Genomic DNA, 19,220 nt, shown 5'->3' with positions numbered 1-19,220 from the left:
CCCGACTAAATAATTTGGTCGTTGGATTTGTCGGCCATACATAGTCGCCGAAGGAATTAGCGACTAAAATCCATTTAGTCACCATAAGCAGTACAAAATACCGACTAACGTGTTAGTAGGCAAAAATAACAGGCATTGGCGACGAAAACAGTCGTAGTCGCGGATAAGTGACATTGCCGACTAACACGTTAGTCGCCCAAACCGTTCATTAAATATTTTAACTCAACTATTTAGCTACTAAGGTTTTTGTCGCTAAAAAATACAATATCTACGGCGGCGACATTATTAGTCGCTAATAGTGCAACTTCAACTACTAATGTTTAGTCGACCATGATTATTTTATTATGTTTTGGCGACTAAAGATTTAGTCGCCAAAAATTTGTTAGGTTTTAGCTACTAAAACAGGTTGTCGCCATAGCTGTTTTGGAGTTGCTTTGGCTACTAAATATTTAGTCGCCAAAAGTCTTTTGAGTATTAGCCACTACACATTTAGTCGCCATAACTATTTTCCAGTTTTTTTGGCTACTAAATTATTAGTCGCCATAACTATTTTTTTATTCGTTTTGGCTACTAAAAATTTAGTCGTCAAAAGATTTTTCTTTTTAACTACAAATTGATTCGTCACCAAAAGCGTCATTTTATATTTTTGTTTTGTTTGTTTAATTTTACTAAATTTCGTCCAAACCTGTATGTATCCACTGCAACCTGTAATACGTATACAACCTGTATGTATCATCTACATGGTTCACTTAGAACCATAAAACAAAAATGAACACCTGCTATATATATTCCAACTACAAATAATAATGTAAACTTATGTACGAACGAATTATATATATTCCAATTACAAATAATAACATCATACATTCCAAATACGTTACCAAAATTATGTCCTCTATACGCAACATTTTTACTATACTATGCATTATAATGACCATTTGACAAGGTACAAATTACTAGGTAATACAAGCTCCAAAAATATTATGTACCCCACCATAAATTATATGTACGATGCATCCAAATTGCACGGTTCATTCATGCTATACCACCGGAGCAATTAATACAAGCTCCAAAAATACTTTGTACCCCGTCAAAAATTATATGTTCGATGCATCCACAGTCCACAGCAAAAAGTATAGGACGACAAAAAACTTCCCAACTTTGCATAAGTGTATCTTCCGAGAAAAAATTAGAAGATCCACATGTCAATGCCAAAAGCCATCTACACAACAAAAATTACACCCACTAGTTCCATTGTAAACAAAAAGTTATAGCCATCTACAAAACACAAATTGCAAGGATGTCAATTGTAATTGAAATTGTATGTAAATATAGTTTGAATTTAGGAATTTCAATATAGTTTCTGTACACGTTAACTTGTATTTAAAGTGCAAACAAATTTCCAAGTCAACCCCAACTCAAGTTTACTCTAATGTGTAAACATACATATATTTTATTCATAACTGTACATATATAGAGATCGTTATAGAACATATATATATTGCTAAGCTTTAATATATTTGTATAAGCTTTATGCATTTTTCACGCCAACTCCCAACGTACACGTGCCAATTACGTCCCGTCTGTCCCCACAAGTCCTATTTGAGACAGGGAAACTACTCGTGCCATCCCCGCAGTGCTTCGGGGGCTGCTCTCAAGTTTTGGCCCTTGAAGCCCTTTTTTCGGCTAAGTTTATAGTGTTTTTCACGCCAACTCCCAACCTACACATGCTAATTATGTCCTGTTTGTCCCCACAGGTCCTATTTGACACGAGGAAGCCACCCGTGCCATCCCCGTAGTGCTTTGGGGGCTGCTCTCAAATTTCGGCCCTCGAAGCCCTTTTTTCGACTAAGTTTATGGCGTTTCTCACGCTAACTCCCAACGTACACGTTCTAATTACGTCCCGTCTGTCCCCACAGGTCCTATTTGACATGAGGAAGCTACTCATGCCATCCCCGCAGTGTGTCGGGGGCTGCTCTCAATTTTTGGCCCTCGAAGCCCTTTTTTCGGCTAAGTTTATGGCATTTTTCACGCCAACTCCCAACGTACACGTGCTAATTACGTCCCGTCTGTCCCCATAGGTCCTATTTGACATGAGGAAACAACCCGTGCCATCCCCACAGTGCTTCGGGGCCTGCTCTCAATTTTCGACCCTCGAAGCCCTTTTTTCAGCTAAGTTCATGACGTTTTCAGCTGAATTACATCATTTGCTTAATGTGTCAGCTGAATTAGACTATGTTTGCCTTTTTCTCAATGAATTAAGGTATGAACTCTTCATCAACTCAATTTGCAAGTGTAGGCAACAAGGTGAGGATTGGGCGTTGTGAGTCATATATTAGTGTGGAACAAGGGGGTTTGGAGATAAGGAGAATGAAAGAGAAAGATGCACTATGTTTGTTGATTAACACATGCTTCTTGATTAAATGGTGGTCAAGGTTTGGTGTACATAAAGATGCACTATGGAGAAGAATTATTTGCAACAAATATATATTGGATGTGAATAGTTGGCATTGTGTCCATTGCAAACCAGAGTAATATCCTAAGAAAACTGCTTTTCAAAAATCCAAAACAAATTTTAATTTTCTTTTACACATTATTCAGTTCAAATTAGTGTTGGTTTTATTTGTACAGATTTATTATTAAGAATGACATATTCATTCTTCATAGTTAGAGTTTTGAAATCAAAGCTCCTTTGTAGTAGTTATATTGCACTCGTTATATTGTACTAAATCAAAATTCATTCTAATTTCTCTTGGTTTCTTCAATTAGTCTTAAATCTGAAATCACATTCAATTGGACTTGGTTACCTTATAGAAATCAGAGTACGGTCCTTTGTGTAATGTATCAAAACACCAGGTCGGCTGCTGCAATGTCTACTCACATTATGCCTCATAACCTATTCGAAGCACATCACAAAAAAAATATTTGCATACCAACTTTAGAAAACAATTCTATGTCAATATGATCCATATTTTTTGTACAACTTGCAGTGTCAAGAAAATTATGTTTACCGAATAGTAGGATGACCATCTGAACCTGGCAAGAGGGTTGTGAGCCGTGACACCACGTCGTTTAGATGATTGAGTTGTACTTGTTGTACCTCCCGTGCTTTTTTTTCTTCATCAACTTGTTTGATCAGCTGCTCTCTTTCCCTCGTAATTTCCTCCCAATCTCTTTCGCGCGCCTCTTTCTCCTTCAATAGCTCCTCCTGATCTCTTTGCCGCTCCTCTTTCTCCTTCACTAGCTCCTCCCGATCTCTTTGCCGCTCCTCTTTCTCCTTCAACAACTCCTCGTGATCACTTTGACGCTGCTCATGAAGAACCTCCAGTTCCGCTCTCATTAACTCCATATGTTTATCACGTGCTCGTGCCGCACTAGAAGCTGTGGAAGAGGGTTGTGGGCCTACCCCACATCCACGCAAGTAATTTTGTTTTTCCCTGAGCACTTGCCTTGATATTTCTTCGTGGGTCAATGGCAACCCCGCAATGGTGGCTGTCACTTGTAGATTCACCATATCATCCTGTAATGCCAACAAAACAATAAAGTCAAGATGGGAGAAGGAATTTAAAAAAACTTTATTAATTGATATGCATCACACTTGGTTTCAACATTCAATACTCACATGTAGCTCATCACATTTGGGGTCAATCCAATCTCCTGTCTTCTTAGACTTGTGTGCTTTCTTATAAAATTTGGGGAAATCTATATCCCCATCCTCATTTGCCTGTTACGTTCGGGAAAAATCCATTGACGAATTAGTACATGGTAATATTCACAATCAAGAAGAATCAATCATCCATTACATTACTAAATTAACTTCTCACCATAGGCGACATTGCTATAGGAAATGATCGCGATCCACTTGTATGATTATAGGGGAGCATACCCCTATTTGCTTTACCAGCCGTAGACCGTTTCTACAAAAATATTAAAAAAAAAGAAAAGAACATGCTTTACTAAGTTTCAGTGAAGAAGTTCTACATCTATTAGTGAAGAAGTTTTACATATTAACACATAAATTTTAATTTCAATAATGGGCTTTCTAATTAATTTGTTACCAAGTGAGATTCGTCTTTCCAAGCAACATCAATCAAATATTTCCAGTCCTCCAAGCTCACTCCACTAGGTGGATGACTATAGGGGTCATCAACACCCTTTTCCTCAAGTTCGAGGAACTCTTGCTTTAGATTGTACCTCCAATCCTTGTATAGCAAATATGCCTTCCTATCGAGGATCTGTTGAGCTTGTTCATCATTATCAAAATCATCGCCGATAACAAACTTGTCCTACAAACATAGATACAAAATTAGTAGAACAATTAATTTAACCAATTACAAATTACATAATAAAGACATTATGGCAAGATGAATCTCATACTAGCACCGCTTGGATGACCGCATCTTTGGTATTTTGATCAATTTTTATCCATGACTTCACGCTCTGAAGAGGGCATAACTGTCTAATTTGAAGGCCCAACTCATTCATCGCTAGGGTTGCATTCCCTCTTGTGATTACGTTCAACACCCGATTGACGTAGACGTGTAATTTCTCCCCTTTTTTCCTAGCAATTTTTTTCTGCACCCCTTTGCCTAATGTAGGTCCTCGAACACGAGTTGACCTCGTTTGCCCTAGTACAAGAGGGGAACGTAGTCAAAATTACATTTGTTGTGTACCTAATATTTTATTTGTTGTGTAAGTGTCCTTGTTATGTGTATATTAATGTTTAGTTTTTTTTTTCCTTTGTTTTTATTTGCCTTTATGGGGTTTTCATTGCCTTACTTGATGACTTATGCACCCCCCCCCCCCAAAAAAAAAACCAAAATTTTTTTAAACAACTAAATAGTATGCTCTTACCCACTCCACCTGGCTGCGTCTCCTCCACCACAGTTTGTGTATCATCTGGTGGTTGCGTCTCATCAGAGAACGTCATCGGGGTGCCAATCTCCTGTGGACATGCTTCAGATGTTGATAGTACGTTGCCACTTGTTGCTCTCTTCCGTCGTCTTGTCTTGACTCCCGGAACCATTGTACCTACATTACGTAACAAACGTACATGAGTAATAAACATCGCATAAATTAGTAGTGTAATTGCTACAATAATGACACAACACTGTCTACTTAATAATAAAATGCTCGTTAAGCAATGGTAAACTAAGAGAACATGATGGTGATACACATTACTAAATTTTGGAATTATTATTAACAACAATGTAATCATCAAATATCACTAGCACTGTTCAGTCGACAAAACACCACCCTAACTCCGCCAACTAAAAAATGATCAAGAGCACCATAAGACATGGTTACTCAACCCGAAAGGCACCATTTGATTTGCGAATCATGACTCACTGTTGGCATTACAAAAATTATCAGCACAGCAATTTCTCCTTTGTTTAAGATGTATTTTATACCTTCAAATCATTGATATGGTCTCAAAAGTAGTGTTTACCCTTAAACATGTGATACCCATATGACGTGGTATTTTTAAAACAAGAAATACTATATATATGATTTATTATTAATAGTTTCCTATTTACATAAAGTTCTAATATAATATAGCCAATAATGAACAATCCCATATCAATTAATCTAGCAATTTCCTTCCTACTCAAACCCATTTATTAAATTAAAATTAAAATTTTTTTATTCTGAAATTTTGAAAAATAGATTTGTAATTATTTTTATTAGGTTTCCATAGCTATACATGTCATTTTTTTTTTGTATATTTGCTTATTGTTTAAAAATAATTTTATTAACTAATCAATTACATAAGTTAATAAATATTTATTTTTTACTATCTTATAATTTCATATTAGTGGAAATCTCAAGGAACAAAATAATATCAACTCAATCGGAGAGAAAGAATATTATGTCAAGTTACCCGATGAAGCTGCCCGGCAAGAACATCGAAAAAGCCTGTTGTCCCTACCACCGTAAAGAGAAAAGATGCCTGCATGACTGAATGAAATCAAATTCATGGAGAATATAATATTTATGAATTATGATGGTTTAAATCTTTCAAAAATAAGAAAAGAAAATCAAATGGAAGGCACAGGTGTCATCACATTCTACTCTTGATTCCCAAAAAATACAGAATGAAATTTATGCAATGGAATGTATGCTCTTTTATTGTTACAGGTTAAACAAAACATTTAGTGTAGGGCAACTTACATCATTTCTAACACTTGGGATTGCAAGGTTCTCTGCGTTTTTAATTCCAAGAGTTGTCAGCTCCCGAAGAGAGGTCTGCCGCATAAATTTGAAACAGTTAAACTACATATTGTAAGACCAAGTACATTAATTACTGAAGTTTTCAAAGCAGTAAACAGATGTACATTATTTATGTACATTTACGCATAGATTCGTAGACGTGGCTAATGTTTGAGTAGCACTTTCCCAAAACTTCACACTTGTTATGGACACTGACCATACGACATGATACATATGGTTGAGAACTCCATTTGTTTGCCCAACCAACTTCACTCAGCTGATCAAGTGCCTCTTTCACAGCATCACTGTCTTTCTGCAACAAATCATAGAGTTACTTCAGTAAAACTTCTGTGCATTGTGGTCAGAGACCAATTACAATTTTCCCACAGCTTGTTCTATGAATCGCATAGCTTCACCGCATCACTGCCTGAAGCTTCCAATAAACAGTAACAGTTTGCTGTTCACCCATAATGTTTCAGAGCTTTTGACTATTATTTTCTAATAAGAAAAATTTTATTGACCCAAAAATGAGCCACCTAGAGGGGAAGAACATTATACACTCAACAGTGTTTACACTATAGGATATACATCAAATGGCATGCACAAATCACCTAGGAACTCTGCACAATAGAGTCAACAGAGAAGTAAAATTGTATTACTATGTCATGTTTTGGTTTTTTTGTTTGTAATTGCCTATGAAGAAAGGATCATAGAAAAGTAACAGCAGTGCCAGATTTGCTGCACAGCCCCTAGTAACAGTTGAGTAAAATTAATCATGAATTCATGGCAACTTACTTCTTTTAGTTTTGTAAAGAGACTGAACTCACATTTTGCCAGTTCTTCTTCAACAATGAAACCAGAAAATTAACACTCAATTGCACAGTTGGAAAACAACACCTCCCATGCAGAGAACCTTCTTCAGTTGGAATTTGACTGTCGCTTTAGTCTCATTAACTTTAGACTCGACAGGTTCTTGATGAGTGACAAGGGTAGGACACTTCGCTGTATTGGAAGAAATGGAACTAGTCAGATACGATCAATGGTAACTAACAAACTGAGACATAATAAGGAAGAACGAAAAAAAAAATAAAAATTCCAGTTTATATATTGATATTGATTACGAATCATTACAATGGTAAATTATAAACAATTGTGGTGGAATGATTATCAAATTATCAAATCAAAGCTGATAATATCCTATTACAAATTGTCATAACATAGAGTTAGTTAGACCATTGAGATGACTTTGATTATGACCAAAAGGATCTTCAATTATGGACTAAATTGATATTACTTAAACAAACTAAAAACTAAAAACTAGCCGTGTTAGTAGACAATCATGCAATCACTTTCCCAGCCACCATAGCAGAACCTCAAACATGGAGAGTTCAACTAAAATCAAAGCAAAAGTGGGTATGCTCCCACGCTACCAATAAGGGTTCGATTCCCCTCCTGTTTACCTGGTTCAGACTTGACGGTGGCCTACACTTAGCACAAATTCTCAGTCATTAGCCTTGAAATTTATCTTAAGTTGTGACTGCAGCCCCGCGCAATTTTGGGACACATAAACCTAATTATCATCCTGGAGAGAAGCATCTGCTGCTAGAGATGCTAGAGCAGAGACTACTACTCAAAATAAACAGAGGGCTGCAGTAGGACCTTCCACAACTTAAAGCATAGGTGAAATGCATATTTTAACATAGAACAAAATCCTATCTAAATGTAACCATAACCTACCATAAAAATCTTGCCAGACAAAGCTGGCAGACACAATAATGCAGCTGAATAGGGGATCCATAAAGACCACACAAATACCATCCCAGTTAATACAACTTGACACACAGATCATGATAAGGCAAGAGTAAGTAACTCGACAAACCGCTGCAACATGAAGACGACGACATGTCTGACTTTCAGACACCCATACTAAGCAATTGCTGGACTGGACGACAACTCTGGACCTTCCCAACCCTCAAACATGTCCTAGAACTCACTGGAACAGTAGACAATTACGAAATCAATAAATGCCGAGGTAGAAATAGCGGCGAACTACTAAATCAAATAAGGTGGCAATTATTTCAATTGGTTGAGTGGTGTTAGCTCCAATATGGTTTTCCAATGTTTTTTGTGCAGGTATAGTTTCTGCAGGTTGCTGGCAGATCTGTTGGATGTGTGTTAAGTGTTGTGAGTTAAAAAATAGGCTTCTGTGAGTGTGGTGAGCTGAGGGTTGAGTGTTTGGGGTCTTTCCCCTGAGGGTTGAGTGTAGTGAGTTACATATTTCTTTGTATGGTGAGGTACATATTTGAGAGTAATAGCTGCAGCCGTGAGAATTTGTGTGCATGTGATGTTCTAAACTGTATTAGAGCACCACACATAATTATGCAGCACCATTCACAGACCACTGGTTCTTGACATGAGGGCTGCATTTTCAGCTTTATGTACAGTTTTGGTTTCCTGAGCTATCCTTTAAAGGCTTGTTGACTAGTGCACCACACAGAATTTTACATAATAGTAATAACAATAATTATTATTATACTAATATCTAAGGGAAAATCACTCTCTCACTATTTGCATATGACGTCAGTAGATCCTCACACTTAAACCAATTCATTAGAAAATTCATAGTTGGGAACAAATGTGATGTTTGCAAAAACACATTTAGTACTTGGTGGGCAACTTAAAAGAAATGGAAGTTTGTAACCCTGCAAACGCAATTATCACAGATTAAACAAGCATGAAGCAATTAGTCTTAAGAACACATGATTTACTATAACTTGTGATTTACCATTGAGATAGTATATGGTTCATAATTTCCATTATGGCTAGTATATAGTAACAATATAAAGAACTTATATTCTATATAAGGGACCTAGCACCTAAGCATATCAGTGAAGCATGAAACAGCCAAAGTGGACAAAAACAGCGGCGAACTGTCAAACTCAGCAAACAGAGATAGAGCAGATGTGCAAATCTGCACAGATTGTGGGAAAAGCAGCCAAACAGCACAGGTGTCCAACTGGAAAAACTGAACTGAGTATGAATTTGATTCTCAATTTGCTCTAGCAGTTCATACAAAGTGTAGAGGAAATTAAAATTAGAAGGTTCAAATTACATGAAATTCAAGAGTAGGCATGAAATTCAAAATACAATTTCTTCAATATTCTTAATTGCCCTCATGACATCAACAAAACAAGCCAAACAAAGAAACAAACTGAGTTAAAATTCTAGGTCCGTATCTGCATCAAAATCACTTTCCATCTCATGTTCTTTGTCATCACCCGAGATTGTTAGGTCATCGTCGTCATCGCAGATGAAATCATCGTCCATAACACCCTCCGGTTGTACACGCTTATTGGACTGAGAAACTTCCATTGAAATAATTTGCGGTTCAATGTCATCCCAACGTAAAATAACAACATCATCAGTAGGCTCAGTTGGTACAACAATACTATTTTCAGCATCTTGCAACACTTCATCAAATTCTGGCACATCCAACTCTAGCACATCCCAAATTTGTCGATGTTGAAACTTTTCTACGACTCGCCAATTCAGCCCTAACTTCGTATCAGGAACGTAGAAAACTTGTTGAACTTGGCCTAGGAACACAAAGGAGTCATCTTTATACCATCGACTTCTTACATCAACAGTTGTCACATGTGGTTCGACACGCAAAGTTCGAGTACTACCGGTGTTATACCATTCACATTGGAACAAAACAACCTGGTGTCCAAACAAATATGTCAGTTCCCACACTTTACAAAGGTAGCCGTAGAACTTGATCAACTGGCCTTGGTGGTCGCCTTCCACTACCAACCCATTATTTTGACATTTACGACGGTTATCATGGTCGATAGTATGGAATCAGACGCCATTACAAATGCATCCCGAATATGTATTGACTAAGGCATTAGGTCCATTGGCTAATGCCCACATCTCATCGGTTGCTTCGGGTGAGTTTTCATTTCGCAACTGGTTCATCTACACAAGAAAGCATGTCATGTCAATTCAAAGTTAGAATAATTCAACGTTAGCTCCACACTTTACAGTAACACGTTACATAATCTTACGCGAGCTTTGAACCATTTAGGAAATTCTTTGCATTGTCGCGTTGCAATGTTGCATGAACTTCCATATTTTTGTTGCAACACGAGCTTGTGTTCCCTAGTTAATACGAAGTACGTCATAAGTAATTGGAATAATGAAGACTTTAAAAAATAAAAACCATGTAGGAAAGGTATGTTGCATATATGATGAAGAAGCATACTCTAGATATTCATCCACTTCCAAACTATTGTGTAGGACAAACCAATGAGCCAATTCGCGGTCAGCTACAGACACATCAACTGCCCTTGGGAGTTGACCAAAAGGACGAAGATTTTGAGTGAAAATCGCCAACCCCAAGCCATTGGCACCCGCATCGTAGTTCCTTTCTTCCCAGTTAAACATCGTTTCAACTCCATGCAAATACATTGAACAAAACATCATACACTCTTTGGATATGTAGGCCTCCGCAATGGATCCTTCTGGACGAGCTTTTATTGCCCACAAATCCTTTAAGAAGTCCAAGCATCCTACACGTAAACATCGGCGTGATCGTCAGTATGTTCATATTGAACTATAATTACAAGAAAAAATTTCTGACTCGTTGTTATACCTCTCAATAGGATACATCCACCGATATTGGATAGGCCCTCCAAGCCTAGCCTCGTAAGGCAAATGAATTGCCAAGTGGATCATCACATCGAAAAAAGAAGGAGGAAAAATCTTTTAAAGCTTACAAAGTATAAGTACGATTTGTTCTTGCAATTTCTCCAAATCAGTCGCCCGCAATGTCTTCGAGCACAACTGTTTAAAAAAAGTTCCAAACTCAAACAATGTGGTCCCAATCTCGGTAGGAAGGTATCCTCGCATCCCAATGGGAAGAAGTCATTGTAGAAGGACATGACAGTCATGATTCTTGAGGCCAACTAACTTACAACCATTCGCGGTGACACAATTGGATACATTTGCCGCATAGCCATCAGGAAACTTAATTGATTTCAAGAAATCAGAAAACCCTATTCGTTCTGCCGGGGACAATGTGTACAATGCCGGAGGCTTTAGGAAAGAGCCATTCGCATGCCTTATCAAGTGTAACTCCTTTCGTATTCGTATGTCCTCTAGATCCAAACGTGCTTTGTCGGTGTCCTTGTTCTTGCCATCAATGCTCAATAGTGTCCCAAGCATATTGTCACATATATTCTTCTGTATGTGCATGACATCAAGGTTATGTCGAAGCTTAAGTGTTTTCCAATAGGGTAGGTCGAAAAGAATGCTTCTTTTTGTCCAATTCGGAGTTGGATTTTCAGTCCGTTGTCTTTTTTAGTTGGTTGGATGCTTTCCATATGGCCTGTACGTCCCTAAATTAACTTGCTCCAGTATTTGTTCTCCTGATAACTCCACAGGTTTGGACCGATTCTCAATGTCACCATTGAATAGCTTACTTCTACGCCAATTATGGTTCTCAGGTAAGTACCGCCGAGCACCCATAAACCCTATCTTATTGCTCAAACGCTGAGATGATGCATCCACGTTACAATTAGGGCAGGCCAAGTAACCTTTTGTACACTAACCAGACAACGAACCATATGCAAGGAAATCGTTGATGGTCCACATGACTGCTGCATGCATTGTAAATATTTGGCCGGTAGAGGCATCATATGTTTCCACACCATGCTCCCACAGATTAGTTAACTCTTCTACTAATGGTTGCAAGTAAACATCGAAGTCCCTTCCAGGTGCGGATCGTCCAGGAAAAAGCAATGACATCATGAGAAATGGATCTTTCATACACTTCCATAGGGGTAGATTGTAAGGCATTAAGATTACGGGCCACATGCTGTACGATGTACTCATATGTCCGAATGGATTGAAACCATCCGTGGCAAGCCCTAGCTGTACATTCCGAGGATCCGCAGAGAACGTAGGATGCAACCTGTCAAAGTCCTTCCATGCCTCACCATTAGCTGGATGTCGCAATACTCCATCATCCACACGCTTATCTTTGTGCCATCTCATATATGCAGCTGTTTTTTTCGACATGTAAAATCTCTTCAACCTCGGTGTCAAAGGAAAGTACCTCAATATTTCTGTGGAATTTTTTTACCCGTCTTGTTGTTCAACTTGTATCTAGACTCCGTACATGTAGAGCAATTCTCCAATGTGGCGTTGTCCTTCCAAAATAAAGTACAATCATTCTTGCATGCATGAATGGGCTCATATCCCAAACCCAACTCACGTAAGAACTTTTTCGCTTCATAAAGGGTCCATGGAACATTTTCATCACACTTTGGGAGAATGTCTTTGAAAACTTGCATAACCATATCGAAAGATTTGTTGCTCCATTTATTGTGCACCTTCACGTGAAGCATCTTAATTACGAAGGACAAGATGGAGAACTTTTCACACTCTGGATATACTTGACGTTGAGCATCATCGAACAACTTCATGAACTTAAACAAATTGTGCCTCTCCGAACTAGTACGTTCTTCGTCGATATGATCATCCATGAGACCACTCATGTAAATCTCTTGTAACATGGTTGGAAGTTCATCCATATTTTTGTGATTGGTTGTCATTCCAGCTCGGTCGGTTTGAGTATCATCGTTTCGCATAGTAGGATGACCACGAAATAGGGGAACACGTTTCCCGTGGTGGACCCAAGTGCGATTAGAGCATGTGATTGTAGCACGTCCGCGAGGGACCCCGCGCTACAGTTCGGACTCGATTGGTGTCACGGTTCTTAATCTTGAACCAAAGAGTCCAAATCCGGCAAATCGTTTTGAGAAACAGATTTTTTTTTGAAAAGAAGTGCCAAACATGGACTGCTTTGCCAGATGCAGAGTCGCCACCTAAATATTTTTTATGGGGGAATTTAGGAAACCCTGACTCGGTGCCGAAGGCCACATGTCCGTCATCACCGGAGTTGTCTCGGCTCGGGAGCTAGGGTACGATTGGGGAAGGTCAGCTATGAGCACCCCCTCTCGCTCGATCCGAAGATCAGCCTCTACTAACCATGATATCCGTTTTTGAAAACGTTATGTGTTCTTAAACCAATTATCAGCCTAGCGTTACTATATTATGCGCACAACAAACAAGTATAGACTAGATTGCCTAATTTGGAAATAAGCATTGCATATCCGTTTGTCTTAAAAAAGGTACTTTGGAATTTGCTACTCGCAAGTAGGCTAAAATACGGATTTCAACGAGTTTTTCCAACTCAAACAATCCAACCTTCACCCACAGGCATTCAAACAGTTTATTACACATAAGCATCTAGCCACATGGTAAGCATGCTGTCATGATAGCATTCACACGGATGCGATATGCTAAAGCATAAATACTTACATCGTACTCCGTGCCAAAACAATAAACTAGTTAGCAAACATGCGTGATCCTAGTTCATGTCAAGTTGACTAATGCAGCACATGGAAGATGCAATTATAGTAGGCTCGGCTAACCTAAACATGGCATGTGAAATGCAACCAATTGATGCACGTATTCAATTTGGGATTGAAATACAAATGCAGTTAGAATGATGTACCGAGCCCGGTGCAAGCGAGACAAATGTATGGATGCACGCATGCATAACATAAGGTATGCTAATTTAAATATGCCCTAATCTACCATCATAAGCAGGTAAATAAAAGGGAAGAAAGAAGTGGGGGTTGGAAGACATTCACACACTCACCCACACTTATTACAGATTCGTCCTCACTCGGAGGGACCAAAAGAATAATACATATAATTAACCTACAAGCTAATTAATTATTACAAATTGCCTAATTAGATAACAAACTAACTAAGCTAGAAAAAATAATGAACCGCCTCGGGAAGAGAGCTCAAAGCAATGCGTGCTCGGATCTTGCTCGGAAGTGCACCGCCATGCATAGGCTGCCTCTGTTTTCCTTTCTTTACTCCTCTGGAGGCTGCCAAAACCTTAGGATTGCTTCTCTGGACACTAGGGAATGCCATCGGCTGGGTAGAATGCCCACCGGCAGTGGAATGTAATCACCGGCCATTGGTGAAGCTATCTGCAAAGAGAGGATTGCCGGTCGGCACTTATCACTGCCGGTTGGCAGAAAGCTCCTGCAGAATCTGCAATTGACAGCAACAGAGGGCAAGGCAGAGCATGGCAATACAATTCAAGGCATGTATGCACCAATCATGTCCCTTATCATGTTAATGACTCAAAGGGACATGCTCCTTGGTTCTCGGACCATCAATCGCGCATTTCCATGCGTGATGGCCCAAAGGACCAAGTGTGCACGTTTTGATGTCAAATGCAATGCAAACCAACAAACCAATGGGACTCGACCTCCATCATGACTTGGTCAAGAGGTAGAGCATGCATGCCAATGCAATGCAATCCTAATCATGCGAGCTAGCATGCAACATAGCAATGCAATGCGAGTGATGTACACTAGGCATACCAACTATGCAAACAAGCAAACAAGCATGCAAGGCATGAGATAATGCCACCAACAAGTATGCAAGGCATAATGTGGGTGTTTAAGCATGTAAACAAACATATGACTTCATTCAATCATGCAAGTTCAATTATTCAACAACTCACCAATATGCTACAACATACAAGGAGTACATGCAACAAACAAAAAGATGGATTTAAACATGATTTGGGCAGCTCTAATAAGGCCCAAAACAGTGGCCGAAGTGACCAAAATAAAGGACCAAATACACATGCACACATGCACATGATTAAGGGCCAACACTTAGGCACAAAAGGGGGACTCTCAAGCACACTTGAAGGAGGCATAATGTGGACTAATGACATGCAAGATAAACATTGAAAATCATGTTAAGATGGTGCCAAACCAAACAAACAAAATAGACTAAGCATGCAATAAATGGCCCAAGTACTTGAAGCAAGTCAAAGGGGCTTGAACCATGACCAAGTCAACCAAGCCTCACAAGGCTAAGAGGACTTAAAATAGGTTCAAGACAGACCTAGACCATGCAAAAGGGGACCCCCTAGATGGCATCTACGTGGCTCAAATTCAAAGGCATATACAATGGCTAAAACATGGAACATGCTACACGAGCTTTCAAAGCATTAAAGAGGTGTCCAAGGAAAGCATAAAAGCATGTCAAAGGGGCTGAAATTATATGACAAATGGTCCCAACCCACTAAATTAAAGCAAGGATGCATGCTATACATTCACACACTTAAGGCCAACAAGCCAAAAATGCAAAGGGGCTATACAATGCATGCCATGGCCGACCCAAACAACTATGGACAGACCTCTAGCATGTTAAAATAAGCATAGAAGCTTCACAAAACTAGACCTAAAACAAGCTTGAACAAAGGTTCACAATCTAAGGCATGTTAAGGCAATAAAGTGGCATTACAAGGTAGGTATGCTAAGCATGCATGGTGTACCAAAACCAACAATAAACAGAGGCATATTATGATATAATAGGCACAAAAAACAGCCAAGGCATGGTCAACATGAAGCTTAGCTAGATGCTCCCTCAAGAGGCCAAAAATGGTCCATTTCAAGGACAATAAGGAGAGGGGGTGGCCCTCCCCTTCTTGGGACCTCAAGGCACCATCCTCACCTCTGAAATCCCTCAAGATTTCAGTGGTGAGGAGGCCCAAACATCAAGGTCTCGGAGCTCACTCAAAATAGCACAAAATGGGGCCTTTCAAGGCCTAAGAGGGGTCAAATACCTCCAAACCACAAAACACTCTAAACAAACTATTTAGAGGGCCTAAAAAAAGAACTTTTTTATGTTATACACTGAGCACAAAAACAGTTCGAAGATAGGTAAAAATACAATGCAAAAATGGGGAATAAATGGACTAGTTTCTTACCCTTGAAGACCCCTTCAACAATGGTGGACCAGCAGCCTCTTTTAGGTTGAAACCAGCTCCAAAACCTCAAAAACAACCTCTTAGAACCTCAGTAGCTAAGTAAAGGTGAAACACTATGTGTTTGTGTGCAATAGTAAGACACAAACACACTTTAACACACACAAGAGGGAGATATAGAGATAGGATATGTATCCATCCTACCCTAGAACTCAAAACCCTAATATGGCTGTCTAAAATCTCTAAAGTGTCTAACCCTAAGCAAGGGAGAGAAGGGCTCCTCTTATAGAGCTTCTTGTCTTGTAAAGCTTACAAGACAAGCTTCTAAAGAGAGAGATCCCTCCATAGCCAAATGCAAGACAGCTGTAATAAAATATCTGCAAAAGCAGATGAACAGTAGTCGGCTACCCAAAAATGCCATTTTGGCAAAAGGGAGTGCCGACCGGCAACAAAGAATGCTGACTGGCAATATAGATTGCCGATGGCATCAAAACACTAGCCAGTGGACTCTGGCCATGGCCGGTGATGTGTGGGGATGCCTCATAAGGCATTCCCTGCCCCTCCAAGGCAAAACACAAGTGTTTGGTGCAAAACCAGACACTAAACAGTCAAGTTCGGAGATCCTGAGGCAAGGCGCGTAGCCGAGACCTCCAGGAACTCCAAGCGAACACAAACAAGGGTAATCACCAAGTGTTCCAATGGTGACGTCCAAGTCTTGAGGACGGTCAAAAATGGGGTGTCTACAGGATATGAAAAGGATACACTTTGCACGAATTCGAGCGCCACGCACAAAAGATACGACCCGAGGTCAAAACGGAGGCCGGCTGAGCGTCAGAAACGCACTGTTTTGCACTGTTTTGAGCACTAAAGGCCCTGGACCCCACAAATAACTCAAACAAGGGTGTAGGAGGCTCCAAAATCACTGTAGGAGGTCAACGGATGTCCACCGGCCATCAGAATACATCACTGGCCATCCACCGGCCATAATTCAATTCCATCGGCACAATATTTTGCCGACCGGCAAAGAGTGTGGCCGACCGGCAAAGGATTGCTGAATCGGGGCAGTTCTGTCATTTCGGCACGGGTCTTTTAAAATAGGGTTTCTAACCCTATTTTCTTACTTCCCCTTGGTCGAAAAACGCCTCTCTCTCTCTCTCTCTAGAGCGTTTTCCCCCCTTGATTCTCTCATTTTCTTGCGTTCTAGCTCTCATTTCGTCGTTCGATTCGCGATCTCCTTCGCGTTTCGGACTTTTTCAACCGAACGAAACTTCGTTTCGGTGTTTGTTTCTCGATTTCCGCCACTCGGGGCTTGTTTCCCTCGAGTTTTTCTCGATATCCGTACCTTTTTCGTACTCCGGCTTTTCTGGCCTTTTCCGACCCTCTCGGGGTTTGACTTTTCGGTTGACTTTCCACATTTTCGCCCGGTTTTCCTTTTTCGGCTATTTTCTCACCATTTTTGACATGGCCGACGATATTCCACAGGGCGGGACTCCTCCGGATCACGAGATGGATCCCGGGGTTGAGCTTCTCCCACTGAGCATCCGCCCGTTCGACCTGGCGACCTACCAGCCGGCGATTCATGTGCTACCTCCTGACGGACTTCGCCAGTTTCGGAGCTTCGAAAGGCACGTGCCACCCGAGCTATTACTGCGTTAGCCTACCTCCCACCTGTCCTTCGGCGCTTCCGAGGTAACTCTCTTTTCTCTGCTTTACTTTCTGCAATGTAGGATACAAAACTGCCGTAGCCGGTTGTACTCTTTAATTGCTTTAGCTCAGATACCCTGTATACTGTAGTTGATTGTAAACATACGTGCAACTGATATTTGCTTGAGACTGACACATGCACACACACTGCCCTAACCCTGAATCACCCGAACACACGGCGCACACTGTATTTCACTGCATACACACTGGTATCTGGTATTTGCTTGAGTCTAAAAATATGCACACATGCTATACTGTACTGAACCACCCGAACACGCTGACGCATCACACGCTGTAGTTCACTGTAAGCACACCGGCACCCGGTATTTGTTTAAATCTGTCAAACTTGCACACATGCTACATCTGTTCTGAACCACCCGAACACGCTGACGCATCACACGCTGTAGTTCACTGTAAGCTTCTTAGAACTGCATTTTGAATGTTGCCTTGCAATTGTTGTTTTCTGTTGTTTACAGGAGGATTCCCATACCATTCGTGGGTATGGGAACACTGGTGCTCGGGACTGGTATGTCGAGCTTCCTGATGCGGTCCGTCGTATCGTGGACCAGGCGGGCTTCGACGCCTTCTGCAGGGGACTATCCAGACTCACGACCTGCAGGCCCTTGCTCGCCACTCTAGTGGAGAGGTGGTGGGACACCACCGACTCGTTCCATTTGTCTGCGACGGGAGACATGACGATGACTCCCTATGATTTCTCGATGCTCACAGGCATCGGGGTAGGGGGTGATCCGATCCCCTTTGATACTGGCATGGACAAGTGGACTGCCGCTCAGATCTATCTGCTTGGTGAGGTGCCACCTCTCGCTCATCCAGGCTTTGTTCGTTACTCCTGGTTCGAGGTGCAGTTCAGGGTCCAGCCCGCGTTGGTGGAGGAGGCGCAAATGACTCAGGAGGCCGTGGAGAGGTATGCGCGCGGCTTTCTCATGTTCCTGCTGGGGACGACCATTTTCGCCGATCGGGCGAACACCGTGCCCCTCTGCCTGCTTAGTGCTTTGGTGGACGTCAGGCAGATCTTGCAGTATGATTGGGGTGGCGCCGCTCTGGCCACACTCTACGGGTATATGAGCTCGGCTTCCCGTGGCAGCGGACAGCTGCTCGGAGGCTACTAGCGTGCTTGGGAGGTACGTTTCTTTCCCGCTTTTCATTTCTGCTTTTCTATCTTCTGTACTGTGTACTGTATTCTGTATTGCACATACTGTAGTCTGCTTTTCACTAACTGTATACTGCACACGCGGCACACACATACACTCTACTTTACACTGACTGTACACTGCTCACACTGTACACAATATACAATACACTACACAACACACGGCTCTACCATTTCTGCTTTATTCTGTATTTTTCTTTATTTGATAGTCATATTGATGTTTTCTATGCAGTTGTGGGTTTACGCCTACTTCCCCAGGCTTGC

At 40.7% G+C, this 19,220-nt stretch overlaps 1 protein-coding gene and 1 long non-coding RNA gene across 2 annotated transcripts; both read right to left on the bottom strand.

Annotated features, from left to right (window-relative positions):
• Positions 1-969: 969 nt before the first annotated feature.
• LOC114281670 (uncharacterized) lies at positions 970-3,213 on the bottom strand. The gene is made up of 3 exons (XR_003635978.2): positions 3,012-3,213; positions 2,808-2,896; positions 970-1,222 (listed from the first exon to the last, which is right to left on the bottom strand). It is a non-coding gene; the product is annotated as an uncharacterized LOC114281670 (long non-coding RNA).
• A 6,213-nt stretch (positions 3,214-9,426) lies between these two features.
• LOC145813914 (uncharacterized) lies at positions 9,427-12,291 on the bottom strand. The gene is made up of 7 exons (XM_082910272.1): positions 11,922-12,291; positions 11,620-11,807; positions 11,190-11,454; positions 10,475-10,781; positions 10,278-10,371; positions 10,078-10,188; positions 9,427-9,930 (listed from the first exon to the last, which is right to left on the bottom strand). Exons 1-7 carry the CDS (start codon positions 12,289-12,291, stop codon positions 9,427-9,429), a joined length of 1,839 nt encoding a protein of 612 aa, XP_082766398.1.
• Between the last annotated feature and the right edge of the window lie 6,929 nt (positions 12,292-19,220).

Source organism: Camellia sinensis, chromosome 2 (genome assembly GCF_055761805.1).
Source record: "Camellia sinensis isolate YWXY chromosome 2, ASM5576180v1, whole genome shotgun sequence".
Taxonomy (NCBI): domain Eukaryota; kingdom Viridiplantae; phylum Streptophyta; class Magnoliopsida; order Ericales; family Theaceae; genus Camellia; species Camellia sinensis.
Note: the sequence above shows the minus strand (reverse complement) of the source record. Positions and strands in the feature narration are given on the sequence as shown.

Excerpts from the sequence above, each read along its gene's own strand:
- LOC145813914 (XM_082910272.1), bottom strand. The coding sequence starts at position 12,291 with ATGTCGAAAAAAACAGCTGCATATATGAGATGGCACAAAGATAAGCGT. Across the intron at positions 11,808-11,921 it reads AACTAATCTGTGGGAGCATG|GTTACTTGGCCTGCCCTAAT; the intron begins GTGTGGAAACAT and ends AGTGTACAAAAG. Across the intron at positions 10,782-11,189 it reads CAATTGTGTCACCGCGAATG|GATGCTTGGACTTCTTAAAG; the intron begins GTTGTAAGTTAG and ends GTTTACGTGTAG.